This window comes from Malaya genurostris, chromosome 3 (assembly GCF_030247185.1).
Source record: "Malaya genurostris strain Urasoe2022 chromosome 3, Malgen_1.1, whole genome shotgun sequence".
NCBI classification, from domain to species: Eukaryota; Metazoa; Arthropoda; class Insecta; order Diptera; family Culicidae; genus Malaya; species Malaya genurostris.
In genome coordinates, this window is record NC_080572.1 from 280,263,943 (window position 1) to 280,281,320 (window position 17,378).

Below are 17,378 nucleotides of genomic sequence, written 5' to 3' on the forward strand. Positions count from 1 at the left end.
CACATTCAATTACGGTTAACGCAATGCGAAAAGAAAAGTATTGATGTAGAACACATTTTCATACTAGTATGGGTGTCGTTTGGCAATATGCCGTGCGAAACAGGGTTGCCACGTATACAGATTAATCTGTATTTTTGTCGTGAACACTTTACTATGGGGACTATACCACAGTCTAGCAGACATTACAGTAACTAACTTTTTTAGCTATGTTGGAAGGTAACCATTTATTTTTCTCAACGTTGCTCATCTAGATTATTTTTTATTGTGTTGGTAATTTTCATTAAGTGGCGGCAAACCAGGAGCAAGTAAATATTGTAACAAAACGGGTTCGATTTTGCATTGCGTTGGATGATGAGAAGTAGCACAATTATGTATATAGTTTTGGCAATATGTATTAAATCTGTATACTGCATGAAATTCGCATGGACGTATACGAATCAATACATTGCAGGTAATTCTGTATGAATGGCAACTCTGTTGGTAAATGAAAAAAATAAACAGTCTAGATGACAGACAGCATGTTTTTGATAGGGTAACGTGGCGATATCATGACATATGCGTGTACTGTCTCAACTAAAGGAATATTCGAAATGCCGTTAAAATGATTGAAGAATCTAATTTGAGTGTCCTGTCTGTTAGTCTGTGACTATACCTTTTTGATCGTTTTTTTTTTTTTTTTTTTTTCAAATAAAATTTTTATTAGGCTCATTTGCTTTAGCTTAACGTGGCCGATTGTCTTGTTGTTAGGGAGAGAGAGAGGGATGCCGTATTACGGGGCGGCATACTCCCCAGTTAGTAAGGGGACATAGGGAGGGTGGGACCTACACAGTATTGAATTGAAATTTGAATACATCATTGGTTTGTGGCATACATCTTTTAGACACATTTTGCGTTCGATGAATCTTCATGTTTTTCAGCTTGTAGCAATGAAGAGATTATTCTGGATTGGGATGCTTCGTTGGTGTGTTCTGACGTTGATGTGACGTTTTTGGGTAGCTTCCAGCAACTCAGTCAGTTCAAGGCAGGTGCATGCTCCGAAGCATCGTTTACACAGGCCATACTTCCAGCAACGTAAAGAAGAGTGCGGTAGAGCTGTAGACGAGAAAGAGATAGGGAGAGCACTAAATTTGAGCATTGATAGTTTTCAAGAAGTTATAGATGAGAGTCATATAAGGAAGATTTCGAGTTGCCAAGACGTCGCGGACTGGTACGAAGGGTGGTATACCTCGGGCCCGAAGGGAACCTATGAGTTGGGACCTGGCATCACAATACTCGACACATGTCCAAACAACATGTTCGATGTCATGATAACCCTCACCGCAAACGCAGACACCACTCTCAGCGAGCCCCACACGACGGAGATGCGCGCTGAACATATAATGATTAGACATGAGCCTTGACATTACACGAATAAAGTCTCGGCTCACGTCTAACCCCCGGAACCAAGCTTTCGTCGATACCTGTGGGATTATTGAGTGTAACCATCGTCCCAGAGTTCCACTATTCCATGTATTCTGCCAGCTAGCTAGAGTTTTCTGACGACAGCAACTGAAAAATTCATTGAAGCAGATTGGTCTTTCATAGATATCACCTTCTAGTGCGCCCACCTTGGCTAACGAGTCCGCCCTCTCATTGCCCCGTATGGAACAATGTGAGGGGACCCAAACCAAGGTAATCTGGTATGATTTTGCAGATAAAGCACTCAATTGTTCCCGTATTTTCCCCAGGAAATACGGTGAGTGCTTTCCAGGCTTCACTGAACGGAGAGCCTCAATGGAACTGAGACTGTCCGATACAATGAAGTAGTGATCTGTGGGCAGAGTGTCAATGATCTCAAGGGTATACTGAATTGCAGCTAGTTCTGCGACGTAAACTGAAGCTGGATCACTGAGTTTATAGGAAGCGGTGAAATTTACATTGAATATACCGAAGCCAGTGGACCCGTCTAGATATGATCCGTCAGTGTAAAACATTTTATTACAGTCGACTTCTTTAAATTTATTATTAGAAATTTTTGGGATCTCTTGAGGGCGTACAGGATCCGGGATTCCACAAATTTCTTCTTTCATGGATGTGTCGAAAAGCACAGTAGAATTAGAAGTATCCACAAAATGAACACGATTGGGAACAAACGAAGAAGGATTTATATTCTGAGCCATGTAGTCAAAATACAAGGACATAAAACGGGTTTGTGAATTAAGCTCGACGAGCTTTTCAAAGTTTTCTATCACCATCGGATTCAAAATGTCGCATCGGATTAGCAGTCGATATGAGAGATCCCAGAACCTGTTTTTCAACGGTAAGACGCCCGCCAGCACTTCAAGACTCATCGTATGGGTTGATTGCATGCAACCCAAGGCAATACGTAAACAACGATACTGAATTCTTTCCAGTTTAATGAAATGAATATTCGTAGCGGAGCGGAAACAGAAACATCCATATTCCATTACTGACAATATCGTCGTTTTGTACAACCTGATCAGGTCTCCTGGGTGAGAGCCCCACCAAGTTCCGGTTATTGTACGAAGGAAATTGATTCTCTGTAGGCATTTTCGTTTCAAATACCTAATGTGACATCCCCAGGTACCTTTGGAATCGAACCAGACCCCGAGATATTTAAATGTGAAAACCTGAGCTATGGTTTCACCCCCTAGTTGAAGCTGTAGTTGCGCAGGTTCTCGCTTCCTTGAAAATACAACCAGCTCAGTTTTCTCCGTAGAGAACTCGATACCCATTTGAAAAGCCCATGTCGACAAGTTATCGAGGGTATCTTGCAATGGTCCTTGGAGATCGGCAGCTTTGGGTCCTATAATAGACACAACACTGTCGTCGGCAAGTTGTCTTAGCGTGCAAGATGTGTTGATACATTCATCAATGTTATTTACGTAAAAGTTGTATAAAAGGGGGCTTAAGCATGAGCCCTGAGGAAGACCCATGTAACTGAATCGCTTTGTCGTCAAATCACCATGCTCAAAATGCATGTGTTTCTCGGACAATAGATTATATAAAAAGTTGTTCAAAACTGGTGAAAGACCATGCTGATGCAACTTCTCAGATAGAACGTTAATGGAAACTGAATCGAATGCCCCCTTGATGTCGAGGAAAACTGATGCCATTTGTTCTTTACGAGCAAATGCCATTTGAATTTCTGTTGAGAGCAACGCTAGACAATCGTTCGTTCCTTTGCCCCTGCGGAACCCAAATTGTGTACCTGAAAGCAATCCATTTGTTTCGACCCAATTGTCTAGACGGAAGAGAATCATTTTCTCCAACAATTTCCGAATACAGGAAAGCATAGCAATCGGCCGATACGAATTGTGATCGGAGGCTGGTTTTCCAGGTTTAACTAATAACTAACTAAGTAATAACTCTCACTTCTCTCCATTCGTGTGGGACAATATTACCCTCGAGGAACTTGTTGAATAAATTCAACAAGCGCCTTTTGGCAGAGTCGGGCAGATTTTTCAACAAGTTGAATTTAATTCTGTCTAACCCCGGGGCTCTATTGTTACACGACAAGAGCGCAAGTGAGAACTCTACCATCGAAAACGGTGTTTCGTTTGTATTCAATGTCGCGACGCGGGATATCTTCTGTTCCGGAACAGAATCAGGACATACTTTCTTAGCGAAATCAAATATCCAGCGGTTAGAATATTCCTCGCTTTCGTTCGCGTGATTTCGATTGCGCATGCGACGGGCCGTATTCCAAAGAGTGCTCATTGCTGTTTCTCTCGTTAATCCGTCAACAAACCTTCGCCAGTAACCGCGTTTCTTAGCTTTAATCAGACTTTTCATTTGAAATTCTAACGCCGCGTATTTCCGATAATTATCTGGAGTTCCGTTCCTTCTAAACGAGATGAAGGCTGAAGCTTTTTTCGTTTTCTGCTCTGAGCACTCTTTGTCCCACCATGGGTTGGGAGAACGCATACTAGTTTGCGCGCTAGGTACTCGTTTCGTCTGAGCTTGAATTGCGGTGTCAAGAATCAAGCTTACCTTTTTGATCGTGAATATCTCTTGTTGTATCTAACGAATCAACATATTTTTCCCGAAGGATAATATCGATTGGAACATTCCGCCATTTTTCTGTAACAAAAACACCTGCATTTCAAGTGAACAAAATGATCTCGTGGTTGTAACTCTTAAATTTGGGACAGAATCGTAAACGCGTAGCTCCTGGAAGCAATATTATTTTTCTTCCTTCGGAAGCAATACATAAATTACGTTCATAGTTGAAGTGCAGCCTAACGTTTTGTGTTAATTCACCGGAATAAAGTTTACCAAAATTCACCCATTTGTCTTTGTATTTTAAGGAAATCGAAAAAAAAACAATGATAAACGTTCTATCAAAACGATTTTTGTAAAATTTGGCAGTACACTTCATTTTAAGTTATATTTTTTCTCTTACAGAAAATCAAACCGAATGCCGACACGAATTCAAGTTTCTAAATTCGAAATCAAAAAGTCAATTGAAGTTAGTCAAATTAGCCTCTGGTTGCCAAAGCAAATAACGAAAAGATCGGGGCTCCAGTTTGACAGTTTCTCTCTCGCACGTCTCTAATAGCGGCCCTTAAGCAGCCCTTACACGTGACAATATTATTGTCAATCCAAAGTATTGTCAATACCGTCAATCCAATTGACTTGGTAACTTGAGTCCGCATTTTTTCGAACAAATCAAGCGTTTGAAGCTTCAAATATTGCAACTGAACATTGAAACATTGAGAGAAGAGTACATTGCACATATTTGACAGTTTCTTCTCTGGAGAGAAAGTATTGTCGGATTGATGAGCAGTTTTGATTTTTTGACAATATTTTCGTCAATCCAATGAAGTTTCCATTACACGATCAAAAGTATTGTCAATACTCCTTGTATTGACAATAATATTGTCTCGTGTAAGGGCCGCTAATCCAAAGTATTGTCAATACCGTCAATCCAATTGACTTGGTAACTTGAGTCCGCATTTTTCGAGAAAATCGAGCGTTTGGAGCTTCAAATATTGCAAATGTATATTAAAATATAGAAAGAAGAGATTATTGCACATATTTAACAGTTTCTCTCTGGAGAGAAAGTATTGTTGGATTGATGAGCAGTTTTGATTTTTTGACAATAGCAGCCCTTACACGAGACAATATTATTGTCAATACAAGGAGTATTGACAATACTTTTGATCGTGTAATGGAAACTTCATTGGATTGACGAAAATATTGTCAAAAAATCAAAACTGCTCATCAATCCGACAATACTTTCTCTCCAGAGAAGAAACTGTCAAATATGTGCAATGAACTCTTCTCTCAATGTTTCAATGTTCAGTTGCAATATTTGAAGCTTCAAACGCTTGATTTGTTCGAAAAATGCGGACTCAAGTTACCAAGTCAATTGGATTGACGGTATTGACAATACTTTGGATTGACAATAATATTGTCACGTGTAAGGGCCGCTAATTATAACAAGGTCTCGAGCAACGATGTCAGATCTACGGAAATTTCGGTAGATCTACGAATCCGAAGTTTTTCTACGGACCTACGGATCCGAAGACAAAATCTACGGTAATTGGATTTTTTTCTATGTCAATTTGAATTTATCAACGAAGAAATACGGGAGCTAGTTTTGTCTAGCGAGCAACGATTGCTTATTTCAACTTATTTAGTCAGTGAAATCTTGATTTCTGAACGAAAAAGTTGAACTTTGCTTGTGTTACTGCGATTGTGGTAGAATGTTATTTGAAAAAAAAAATGGATTTTTTTTTCAAACGAGTCCAGTGATCAGTCCTTGTCTTGAAATTCACATTCCACAATGGCAAACGCTTGCAGCATTTTAAGATACGAGAAGGTTGAGTCATTAGGTATTTTTCCCTGTCAGCCTTGAACTTACCGAACACCATATATGGATCGCGCTTCTTCCTTACATCCTATATAAGTGGAAACATGACTCGGTGGTTACCCAAATCAAACCCGGTTTTTATTTTTCAGTGGCTTAAACAGGAGAGAAATACATAAAATGTGCGGTTTTTATCACATCCTTCTGTGCCGGTAGGTACACCAGTAGGTGCTTTCAGCGAACGTAAATTGTGGATAAAAATAGCCGACTGGTGAACACCTGAGAGGATTGTTGTTTTCTTGCGTGTCCAATGAGAAGATTGCCTTCTGATTGGGATCGGTGTCGCTGCTGCTGCTGCTGCTGCGTTCTGCTCAAATTGGTGTTTAGTACGTTGAGTGAAGTCCTATTAAGGAATTTCATTCTTCGAAAACTTCTACCTTGAGTGCTTTCATAAAGAGAACTGAATGATTTGGTCGAATATTTAACCTTCAAACGGTGGCTATTGCATCGTTTGGAATTAATATTTAGAAGCCAAATTTGAAATTATGAAATTAGCTTGCACGAAGATGATAATATGAAATTACAATGCTCAGTAGGCTGTGCGCTTGAGCGGACGGAAAAAATTTTTGCGCGTCATTTTTTCGTCCATTATAAAAATAAGTGAAAATTTCCGTTTTCTATCGTTTGTATTGAGTTGGTGGACTTTAACAGTGCCTAGTAATAATATTGAACAAACTGTGTGTAGTTATCGTACGTTACAAGTAGAAAGTGCCGTTGGACATAGATAACACAGGCAATTGTTGCTTTTTCCTCCTCGGAGGTTTTTTGCACTGCCGTGTTTTTGATATATCGGTCGACGAGAACCAGTCCCGACGGCCGCTCCTAGAATAAGGATTACAAGCTAAGTGTAGTTGTTTTTTTTTTTTAATTTTCTCCTACTGAATTTAAATACCGTTACTGTTATCTGCGCGGAGACAATTCCGTGCCATGATAGTGTCTTCTGTTGTTAATCCCCCTCCCCCAGATGATAAAATGGAGACTTCCGCTGACAATAAAAAGTCTCGCATTAAGAATTATCCCGATGGGCTTGCACTCCCGCCCGGGCCTTACGCGGTCTATTTCCGGACCAAATCGAAAGAAAAAAAATTAAATATTTTAAAAATATCGCGGGACCTGTCCTCGCGATACAATACTATAAAAAGTTTTGATAAGATACGTCCAGACAAGCTCAGGGTCCTGTTTACCAGTTCAAAACAGGCTAATGAGCTCGTTCAAAATGATCCTTTTACGCGGGAGTACCGCGTCTACGTGCCAGCTCGCGAAGTAGAAATCGACGGTGTGGTCACCGATTCGAGTTTGACTTGCGAGGACGTTCTTAAGTACGGGGCGGGTTGTTTTAAAGACCCCTCACTTAAGAATGTCAAGATACTGGATTGCAAGCGACTGCATTCAGTATCGATCGCCGGGGATGGAACAAAGTCCTATCCCCAATCAGACTCTTATCGTGTGACCTTCGCCGGTTCTGCTTTGCCCAACTACATCCTCTTGGACCGGGTTCGTCTGCCTGTTCGTCTCTATGTACCACGGGTAATGAATTGTACGAACTGCAAACAATTGGGGCATACAGCCTCCCATTGCTGCAATAAGCCTCGTTGTGCTAACTGTGGGGGTGCCCATGCGGATGGTTCTTGCGGTAAGAATATTGAAAAGTGCCTCTATTGTAAGGAGGATCCGCATGACCTCTCAGCATGTCCCGCGTACAAACTTCGCGGTGATAGAATGAAGCGTTCTCTGAAGGAACATTCTAAACGCTCTTTTGCAGATATGCTGAAAAGTGCCACACCCCCTAAACAGACAACGAACCCATATGCCTGCTTGTCAACTGACGAGAGCGATTCTGACGACCCTTTGGAAGGTACATCTTCGGCTGTCCCTCATAGCTTTAGGAAAAGAAGAAATATATCCTCTCATAAGCTCCCTAGTAAGGGTTCGAAGATATCTTTAGAAGGGCCTCGAAAAATTACAGCTATAGGAAGTGATGTTAAAGCAAACCCGAAAAAAAATGCTCCTGGTCTAGGAAATCTAAACTCTAAGAAGGAATTCCCACCACTTCCTGGGACACCGAACCCCCCAAGCGTCCCTGAAAATCAACAAGAGAACCATCTTGAAACTGCTGGACTTATCAAGTTCTCTGATATTGTGGACTGGATCTTTAAAAATTTTAATATTTCTGACCCTCTTAAAAGCATTTTATTTGCTTTCATGCCTACAGTGAAAACGTATTTGAAGCAGATGACTGCAAATTGGCCCCTTCTTTCAGCGATCGTATCCTTCGATGGCTAAGTCATCCTTGGAGGTTAGGGATTCAATCACTGTCATACAGTGGAATTGTAGAAGTATCATCCCAAAAATAGATCCTTTCAAATTTCTAGTAAATAATCTGAAATGTGACGCATTTGCATTGTGCGAAACTTGGCTAACTTCTGAAATACCCTTAAACTTCCACGATTTTAACATTATTCGTCTGGATCGAGATGATCCCTATGGAGGAGTACTTTTGGGGATCAAAAAGTGCTATTCTTTCTATCGCATTAACCTACCCTCGATACCAGGTATTGAAGTTGTCGCATGTCATGTTACAATCAAAGGTAAGGACCTTTGCATTGCTTCCATCTACATTCCCCCAAGAGCCTCGGTTGGGCATCGGTGGCTCAGTGATATCGTAGAGCTCCTTCCTGCACCGACGTTGGTTTTAGGAGACTTTAACTCACACGGTACGGGATGGGGCTGTCTTCACGATGATAACAGATCAACTATGATCCATGATATCTGCGACAACTTCAATATGACAATCTTGAATACGGGAGAAATGACACGAATTCCCGCACCACCAGCAAGACCAAGTGCGCTGGATTTATCCCTTTGCTCGACATCGCTACGGTTGGATTGCACGTGGAAGGTAATCCCTGATCCCCACGGTAGCGATCATCTGCCTATCGTAATTTCAATCGCCACCGGATTAAGACCATCGGAAACAATCAATGTTTCGTATGACCTCACACGAAACATTGATTGGAAATGCTACGCAAATTCGATATCTGAGAAACTAGAAACAACACAAGAACTTCCTCCGGAGGAAGAGTACAAGTTTTTGGCTGGCTTGATTCTCGACACCGCGAGTCAAGCTCAGACGAAACGTGTACCCGGCGCGAAAACTAACATCCGTCCTCCCAATCCGTGGTGGGACAAAGAGTGCTCATCACTAAACGTGGAAAGAACTTCAGCGTTCAAAAAGTTTAGAAAAAATGGAACACCTGATAATTATCGGAGTTACGCGGCGTTAAACTTGCAAATGAAGAACTTAATTAAAGCAAAGAAACGAGGTTACTGGCGCCAATTTGTTGATGAATTAACAAAAGAAACATCGATGAGCACTCTTTGGAACACAGCCCGACGAATGCGCAACAAAAACACCACTAATGAAAGCGAAGAATATTCAAACCGCTGGATATTCGATTTCGCTAAAAAAGTTTGTCCAGACTCTGTTCCGGAACAGAAGATCTCTCGCGTCACGACATTGAATACAAACGAAACACCGTTTTCGATGGTAGAGTTCTCACTTGCACTCTTGTCGTGTAACAATAAAGCCCCGGGGCTAGACAGAATTAAATTCAACTTGCTGAAAAATCTGCCTGACCCTGCCAAAAGACGTTTGTTGAATTTATTCAACAAGTTTCTTGAGGGTAATATTGTCCCACATGACTGGAGACAAGTGAGAGTGATCGCCATTCAAAAACCAGGAAAACCAGCTTCCAATCACAACTCGTATCGGCCGATTGCTATGCTTTCCTGTATCCGGAAATTGTTCGAAAAAATGATTCTGTTTCGTCTAGACAATTGGGTCGAGACTAATGGCTTCCTTTCAGATACACAATTCGGCTTCCGCAGGGGCAAAGGAACGAACGATTGTCTTGCGCTGCTCTCAACCGAAATTCAAATGGCATTTGCTCGTATAGAACAAATGGCGTCAGTTTTCCTAGACATCAAGGGGGCTTTTGATTCAGTTTCCATAAACATCTTATCAGAGAAGTTGCATCAGCATGGTCTTTCACCAATTTTGAATAATTTTTTGTATAATCTGTTGTCCGAGAAATACATGTATTTCACGCATGGTGATTTGTCGACAATACGATTCAGTTACATGGGTCTTCCTCAGGGCTCATGCTTAAGCCCCCTATTATACAATTTTTACGTAAACAACATTGATGAATGTATCAACACATCTTGCACGCTAAGACAACTTGCCGACGACAGCGTTGTGTCTATTATAGGACCCAAAGCTGCCGATCTCCAAGGACCATTGCAAGATACCCTCGACAACTTGTCGACATGGGCTCTTCAGATGGGTATCGAGTTCTCTACGGAGAAAACTGAACTGGTTGTATTTTCAAGGAAGCGAGAACCAGCACAATTACAGCTTCAACTAGGGGGTGAAACCATAGCTCAGATCTTCACATTTAAATATCTCGGGGTCTGGTTCGACTCCAAAGGCACCTGGGGTTGTCACATTAGATATCTGAAACGAAAATGCCAACAGAGAATCAACTTTCTTCGTACAATAACCGGATCGTGGTGGGGTGCCCACCCAGGAGACCTGATAAGGCTGTATCAAACAACGATATTGTCCGTAATGGAATATGGATGCTTCTGCTTCCGATCCGCCGCGAACACCCATTTCATTAAACTGGAAAGAATTCAGTATCGTTGTTTACGTATTGCCTTAGGTTGCATGCAGTCGACTCATACGATGAGTCTTGAAGTACTGGCGGGCGTCTTACCGTTGAAAAATCGATTCTGGGATCTCTCATATCGATTGCTAATCCGATGCGACATCCTGAATCCGATGGTGATTGAAAATTTCGAAAGGCTTGTCGAGCTCAATTCTCAAACCCGTTTTATGTCCTTGTATTTTGATTACATGGCTCAGAATATTAATCCTTCTTCGTTTGTTTCCAACCGTGCTCATTTCTTGGATACTTCTGATTCTACTGTGTTTTTCGACACATCCATGAGAGAAGAAATTCGTGGAATTCCGGATCACGTGCGCCCTCAAGTGGCCCCAAATATTTTTTATAATAAATTTAGAACAGTCAACTGTGAAAAGGTGTTTTACACTGACGGATCAAACATCAACAGGTCCACAGGCTTCGGCATCTTCAATCAAAACATCACCGCTTCTTACAAACTCAGTGATCCGGCTTCAGTTTACGTCGCAGAATTAGCTGCTATTCAGTACACCCTCGAGATCATTGAAACGTTGCCCAAAGACCATTACTTCATTGTCACGGACAGTCTAAGCTCAATAGAAGCTCTACGGGCAATGAAGCCAGGAAAGTATCCCCCATATTTCCTGGGGAAAATACGGGAACATTTGAGAACTTTATCTGAACGGTCTTATTTAATATCGTTAGTCTGGGTCCCTTCGCATTGTTCCATTCCGGGCAATGAAAAGGCAGACTCATTGGCTAAAGTGGGCGCATTGGAAGGTGATATTTATGAAAGACCAATCTGCTTCAATGAATTTTTCAGTATTTCTCGTCAGAAAACTCTCGAAAGTTGGCAAACTTCATGGACGAATGACGAACTGGGACGATGGCTACACTCCATTATCCCTAAGGTATCGACGAAACCTTGGTTCAGGGGGATGAACGTGAGTCGTGATTTCATTCGCGTTATGTCACGGCTCATGTCAAATCACTACACTTTTAACTCACATCTCCGGCGTATTGGGATCGTAGAGAGCGGGCTCTGCACCTGTGGCGACGGTTATCAGGACATCGAGCATGTCGTGTGGTCGTGCGTAGAGTATCGTGACGCCAGGTCGGAGCTTCTGGAATCCCTTAGGGCCCGAGGTAGACCGCCTGAGGTTCCGGTTCGGGATGTGTTGGCGAGTCGGGATAGTTCCTATATGCTTCTCATTTACCAATACCTTAAACACATTAATATACAAGTGTGATCCGTTGTATTTGGCATAGAAAGTTTTCCTTACTCTTTTCGAGACTAAGAATACTCTTCACCTATAGGTTCGACACTAACATCCGCCCGATTCTCCCAATCCCCGGTCTGTCTACCATCTTTATCGATACTAACAAGATCTTTTTGCTGTTACTAACTTTTCGCTCCCCTTTCCCCAGTCTCTTCACCATCTCGATGTCAACTAACTAAATATTTGTCGTTATTAGTTATTTCGTTCCCATACCCCTTTAACAATCCGTTTTCCACAACAATTACTTCTCTATTTTTTTTTCTTCATACCATTCGGCAACATCACCATCATTGCCACGGAAAGTCGCTCCAGTCGATGATTCACATGCGGGCCACCCGTCAGGTCTTTGCAGCCTGGGGGTGTTTCCCGCGGACCCACTGAAGGATGCAGCAATTTTTGATACATTTTCACGTCACCTGGCTGATTCCAAGAACGGAGGACCACTCCTGTCGACTAGCACGCGGGCCACTGGCCGGGTCTTTGACTCGGGGGTGTCTTCCGTGGACCCATACGGACAAGCATACGGCCACTATCATTGAGTAGAAACGTCACCAGTAAGAGGCCAGCACCTACACAATTCTTATTATTACAAAATGCCTTTGGCATCATAGAGCTAACGCATTGTGCCTTAATAAATATATTATATGAAAAAAAAAAAAAAATATGAAATTACAGAAATTAAATCTTTCGAGAAGGTATTCTGCAAATGTAAAAACAATACCATGTGTTCCACAGAAAAAGAAAGACTTTTTGAAGGACCAAAAAATGTGCGCGATTTAATTAGTGCTCAATTGGTTTATTTTAAGTAAATTGGTGTGATGCTTCTTCTACGCTAGATTTATTTCAACTGACTCATCTCGCTATATTGTACACTGGTGATCATGAGTGGTGAATATACATGACCGATCATTTCCGATCTCTGATAGTTTCTACCTGAAGCCAACGACAAGCTACTACGAAACAGTGATAAGAAACAACGGGTGGTAGAAAGAGATGTTGGAAATCCGCTTTCTGTGGTTGCCAGAATACAACCTAATGGCTTGAACATGCCGCCGGCCTTGGAATCGTAAGGATTCCAATCAAACTTAAACTAGTCAATCAAACCTTAATTAATGCTATTAGCTTATAAAAATTTGCACAATTTGAGTAACTATCGTACAGAATGGTTGAAATAATTCAATATTGCTGAATTTTCTTGACTGTCGTTGATTGCGCGTCCTCCTTGCAGATAAACTAACGCTGAACTGGAACAGATCTAGGTGAAATTTTGCATCATCGAGTTGTTGAATGAATCTCTGGTACGTTGACATTGCGATGTTGATTCGGAACATGTTTCTTCAACCTTCCCTTTAGTATCTTCTTCGGGAAACAGACGTGAGCTCGGGAATGACATCAAATGCCTCTAGAAATGAGAGGGTGCTTTTTAACCTGAATTTGTGAACTATAACAGAACTTGCCTGGGGTGGAGGCCTCCTGGCCTCCACGAGTGCCCATGGCACCGACAACGAAGATGTGGATGTCGACCGAGGATGGAGTCATCTTATGCTGCATAAATTCTTACTGCATTGTGATGTATCTTTGATCGTCCATCAGAGCTGGTTGGCCGACCCCTCGGACAAACGATCGATATTGGATGTACCAGTCGAACAGCGGGCCCACTGATCGATACACTGAGGCATCCTGGAAACTCTAGCTGCAGCATAATGATACCAAGTCTGATGTAATAATGTTGAGTTTAGAAGAGTAACATGCACTTCAACCCTAGACACATGCTTTGAACACAAAATTGAAGTAATGCGATTGACGGTTTGGAGATGCGATGTACTGGATGACCTCGAAGTAGCGAGTCCCGGTTTGGGACGTAGCTGATGTTAGCTATGGAGAATGAACATTCCTTAAGCTTTTTGAAATAACTGATACAGAAAATACTTAACTGGACTGCGGAAGCTCTCCAGATGGAGGCTCCCGCGGTGCCGAAGCACCTTTGTGGAAGAGAATTATTTCTCTTCTCGCTGAGGACACATATCTTAGCTATGCCCCTCTTGAATACACCATCTTGAGTGCGGACTGTTACGACACGGATATTTCCATCGGTACCTTGAAATACTTCCGATACGCGACCTAATCTCCATTTTTGGGGGGGAAGATTATCCTCCTTAACGAGCACCATCGTATCTATTTTGATGTTATCGCGTTTTTTAGTCCATTTTGTTCTGCTTTGCAAATTTGATAGGTAGTCGGTCATCCATTTTCGCTATATACGCTGAACGAAAACTTGGCTCCGTTGCCAAAGTTCCAATCTATTCTCCGGAATCTCGTGTAGCTCCGGTTCTGGTATGGCGGTGAGAGGTCTACCCGTTAAGAAATGCCCTGGAGTTAGGGCTGGGTAATCGTGTGGATCGTTACTCAATGGTGTTAACGGTCGAGAGTTCAAGATTGCTGCTACTTGTTGCACCACGGTGTGAAGTTGATCATACGATAAAGGATTGATACCAATAGTTCGTCGAAAATGTCCCTTGAACGATTTAACTGCCGCTTCCCACAATCCTCCAAAGTTGGGGGAGCGGGCGGGAATAAATTTGAATTCTATTCCATCGTCTTCTGCTGCGCGAATCATTGAGTATTGGAACTGTTGGTCATTAAGTTGTTGACGTAGTTCCTTAAGTTCACGGTTTGCTCCGACAAAATTCGTAGCATTGTCGCACATCATGATTTGCGGCTTGCCTCGAATGGCCACAAATCTTCGAAAGGCTGCCAAAAAAGCTTGGGTTGACAGATCTGCGACGATTTCCATATGAACAGCCTTTGTTACAAGGCAGATAAAAATGCCAACAAAGCATTTCACGGGCACGCTTCGTCGTACGGGATACTTAATGTAGAATGGACCGCAAAGATCTACGCCTACTTTCAGAAAAACAGCTGCAGGGTTGACACGGACTGAAGGCAAATCTGCCATAAGCTGTTCGTGCACCTTCGGTTTGTTTCTAAAGCACTGTACGCATTGATGTATTATCTTTCGCGCGATATCGCGAATCCGAGTAGGCCAGAATTTTTCTCTGACCGATGAGATTAACAACTGTTGACCATGTTTGAGTGTGTATGTAACTATTTGTTTTTTCCATACTAACCTGGAGTAACCGCCAGTAATTCGGCTCCCTTTTTCAACACTAACCTTAAATTTTCTATAGTTTAACCATGAATGTATTCCCCACTCTTTAACTCTCCCACCAACCTTGTATGTGTATGTATATATGTTAAATAATAATTGTAATTATATTGTACGAAAAAATACAATACAGACTTTGGCACCTCTGAGCTAAAGCTATGTGCCATATCAAATAAACGATCTGAAGAAAAAAAAAAACTGTTGACCAGCGTGAAACAATTTCCTATGGTAGTGTGTGATGATTAGCCTTGTCAGGGGGTGCTGATGATGCAAGATCATGGGGTGCTTGCGTGCTTCAGGAATAGGAGCGTGAGCCAATCGCCCACCCAAACGAATTATCCCGTCAACTAGTTTTGGTTCACACGATAAGATGATGGATGACGATTGCACTTGTTGATTCTTGGTTAAACGATTGATTTCATCCGGAAAACTTTCGCCTTGTGCTAACCGGACCAATTTTGTTATTGCTGCTTCATACTCAGTAAGCGTCAATTGACCCGTTCGTTTATTTGTACCGTTGCTTTCTCTGGCATTGTGAGAAAATCTAAGAATCCATCCTGTAAGCCGTACTAAATCGGAAAATGATGATCGCAATGAAAAATATTCACTGGGAGCCTTCACTCGAATGGGAAGCGAAACTGAAGATTTTTCTTCGAGCAACGATTCGTCAGGTTCTGCTAGAGCTGCTGATGTCTTTGGCCAGGTGCAATAGTCATCACTAATCCACTGGGGACCTTCAAACCAAAGCCTTTGGTACTGGAGTTGGGCGGGTGTCATTCCTCGCGAAATTATATCTGCTGGATTCTCTATTCCGGAAATATGATTCCATACCCCCTTTTTTGTGATATGCTGAATCTCCGATACTCGGTTGGCGACAAAGGATTGCCAACGAGACGGGAGGGAAGACAACCAACATTTCACAATCATGGAGTCTGTCCAGAAATAAGCTGGTATAGATATCTGCATACTGTGAACGAGTTTTTCGTACAGGTGACTCAAAAGTAGAGCTGATGATAGTTCCAGTCGAGGTATGGATTGCTTTTTCTTCTTTCGACCTGGGTCTTCAATTGGTGCAACGCGAGATTTAGATGTGATCAAGCGTACTATAATTGATCCATCATTATTTGTGCTACGAAGGTAGAGACAAGCTCCATAAGCTGCTTCGGAAGCATCACAAAATCCGTGAATCTCTGATTTGTTCAAAGTACTGCTGAATCCTGTCCAGCGAGGAATGTGGAGTGATTCAAGTGCAAGAAGGTTTCTCCTATGTTCCAACCAGAAACGCTGAAATTCGGGTGCTAGAGGTTCATCCCATTCACATTTCTGTTTCCACAGATTCTGGAGGAATATCTTTGCCTGTACTATCACAGGTCCAATCAGACCTAAAGGGTCAAACAAGCGAGCTGTGTCCGCTAAAACGATACGCTTAGTGATGGGAGAGTTATCGTTCCATTTTGGCGGTCGAAACACGAACCTATCGGTCATAGGTTCCCATAGTAAACCCAATGTTTTTACTGGTGCGCTGGATTTATCCAACTCTAGCGTGACACGATCATCAAGCAAAGTTTTTGGTAAGTCTTCTAACAGTTGAGGTTCGTTAGAAATCCACTTCCTTAACGTGAACCCTCCAGAACTTGTCAGTTCTATCATTTCATGGATCAACTGCTTTCCGTCTTCGACATTGTCTGCACCACTCAACATGTCGTCGACATAAAAGTCATCTTTCAATACCCTCGCGGCTCTAGGGTTATTAGCTTCGTTTTCTTTTGCTAGAGTTTGCAAGCATTTGGTCGCAAGATAGGGAGCTGACGCGGTTCCGTACGTGACCGTAGTAAGCTCATACGTACGAAGCGTTTCATCAGGAGAATCTCGCCATAGAATCCGTTGCAAATGCTGATCGTTTGGTTGAACCTTTACCATGCGATACATTTTCTCCACGTCCGCGACAATAGCCAGTCGACGAAAGCGAAATCGGATGGTGATGGACAGCAAATCTTGCTGTACTACCGGACCAACCATTAGGGCATCGTTTAAAGAAATGCCACTGGTTGTTTTACACGAAGCATCGAAAACAACCCGCAGTTTTGTTGTTGAACTGTCTAGCTTGAAGACTGCGTGGTGTGGCAAGTAATACACTGGGGAAGGTTCACCTTCAGATGACACAACCTTGTATGTTCTAGTCGCAGATACTCGTTAATAAACTCCTTGTACTGCTGCAACAAATCTGGGTTCAACTGAAATCGCTTTTCCAGTCCTATAAATCGTCTGACCGCTATGTCTCTTGATTCTCCAAGCTGTCTAATGCGAAAATCCTTTTTCGGAAGAGTTACGACGAAGTTTCCATCTGCATC

The 17,378-nt window shown here is 42.2% G+C and overlaps 1 protein-coding gene across 1 annotated transcript; it reads right to left on the reverse strand.

Annotated features, from left to right (window-relative positions):
* Positions 1-14,115: 14,115 nt before the first annotated feature.
* On the reverse strand, positions 14,116-17,046 carry LOC131434353 (uncharacterized). Its single transcript, XM_058601021.1, has 2 exons — positions 15,636-17,046; positions 14,116-14,639 (listed from the first exon to the last, which is right to left on the reverse strand). The coding sequence occupies exons 1-2, from the start codon at positions 17,044-17,046 to the stop codon at positions 14,116-14,118; spliced, it is 1,935 nt and encodes a 644-aa protein (XP_058457004.1).
* Positions 17,047-17,378: the final 332 nt, after the last annotated feature.

Bases quoted from the DNA above. Each gene is read 5' to 3' on its own strand.
- LOC131434353 (XM_058601021.1), bottom strand. From the start codon at position 17,046: ATGGTTGGTCCGGTAGTACAGCAAGATTTGCTGTCCATCACCATCCGA. The intron at 14,640-15,635 runs GTGAATATTTTT...AAATCGTCGCAG, and splicing joins CATTCGAGTGAAGGCTCCCA to ATCTGTCAACCCAAGCTTTT.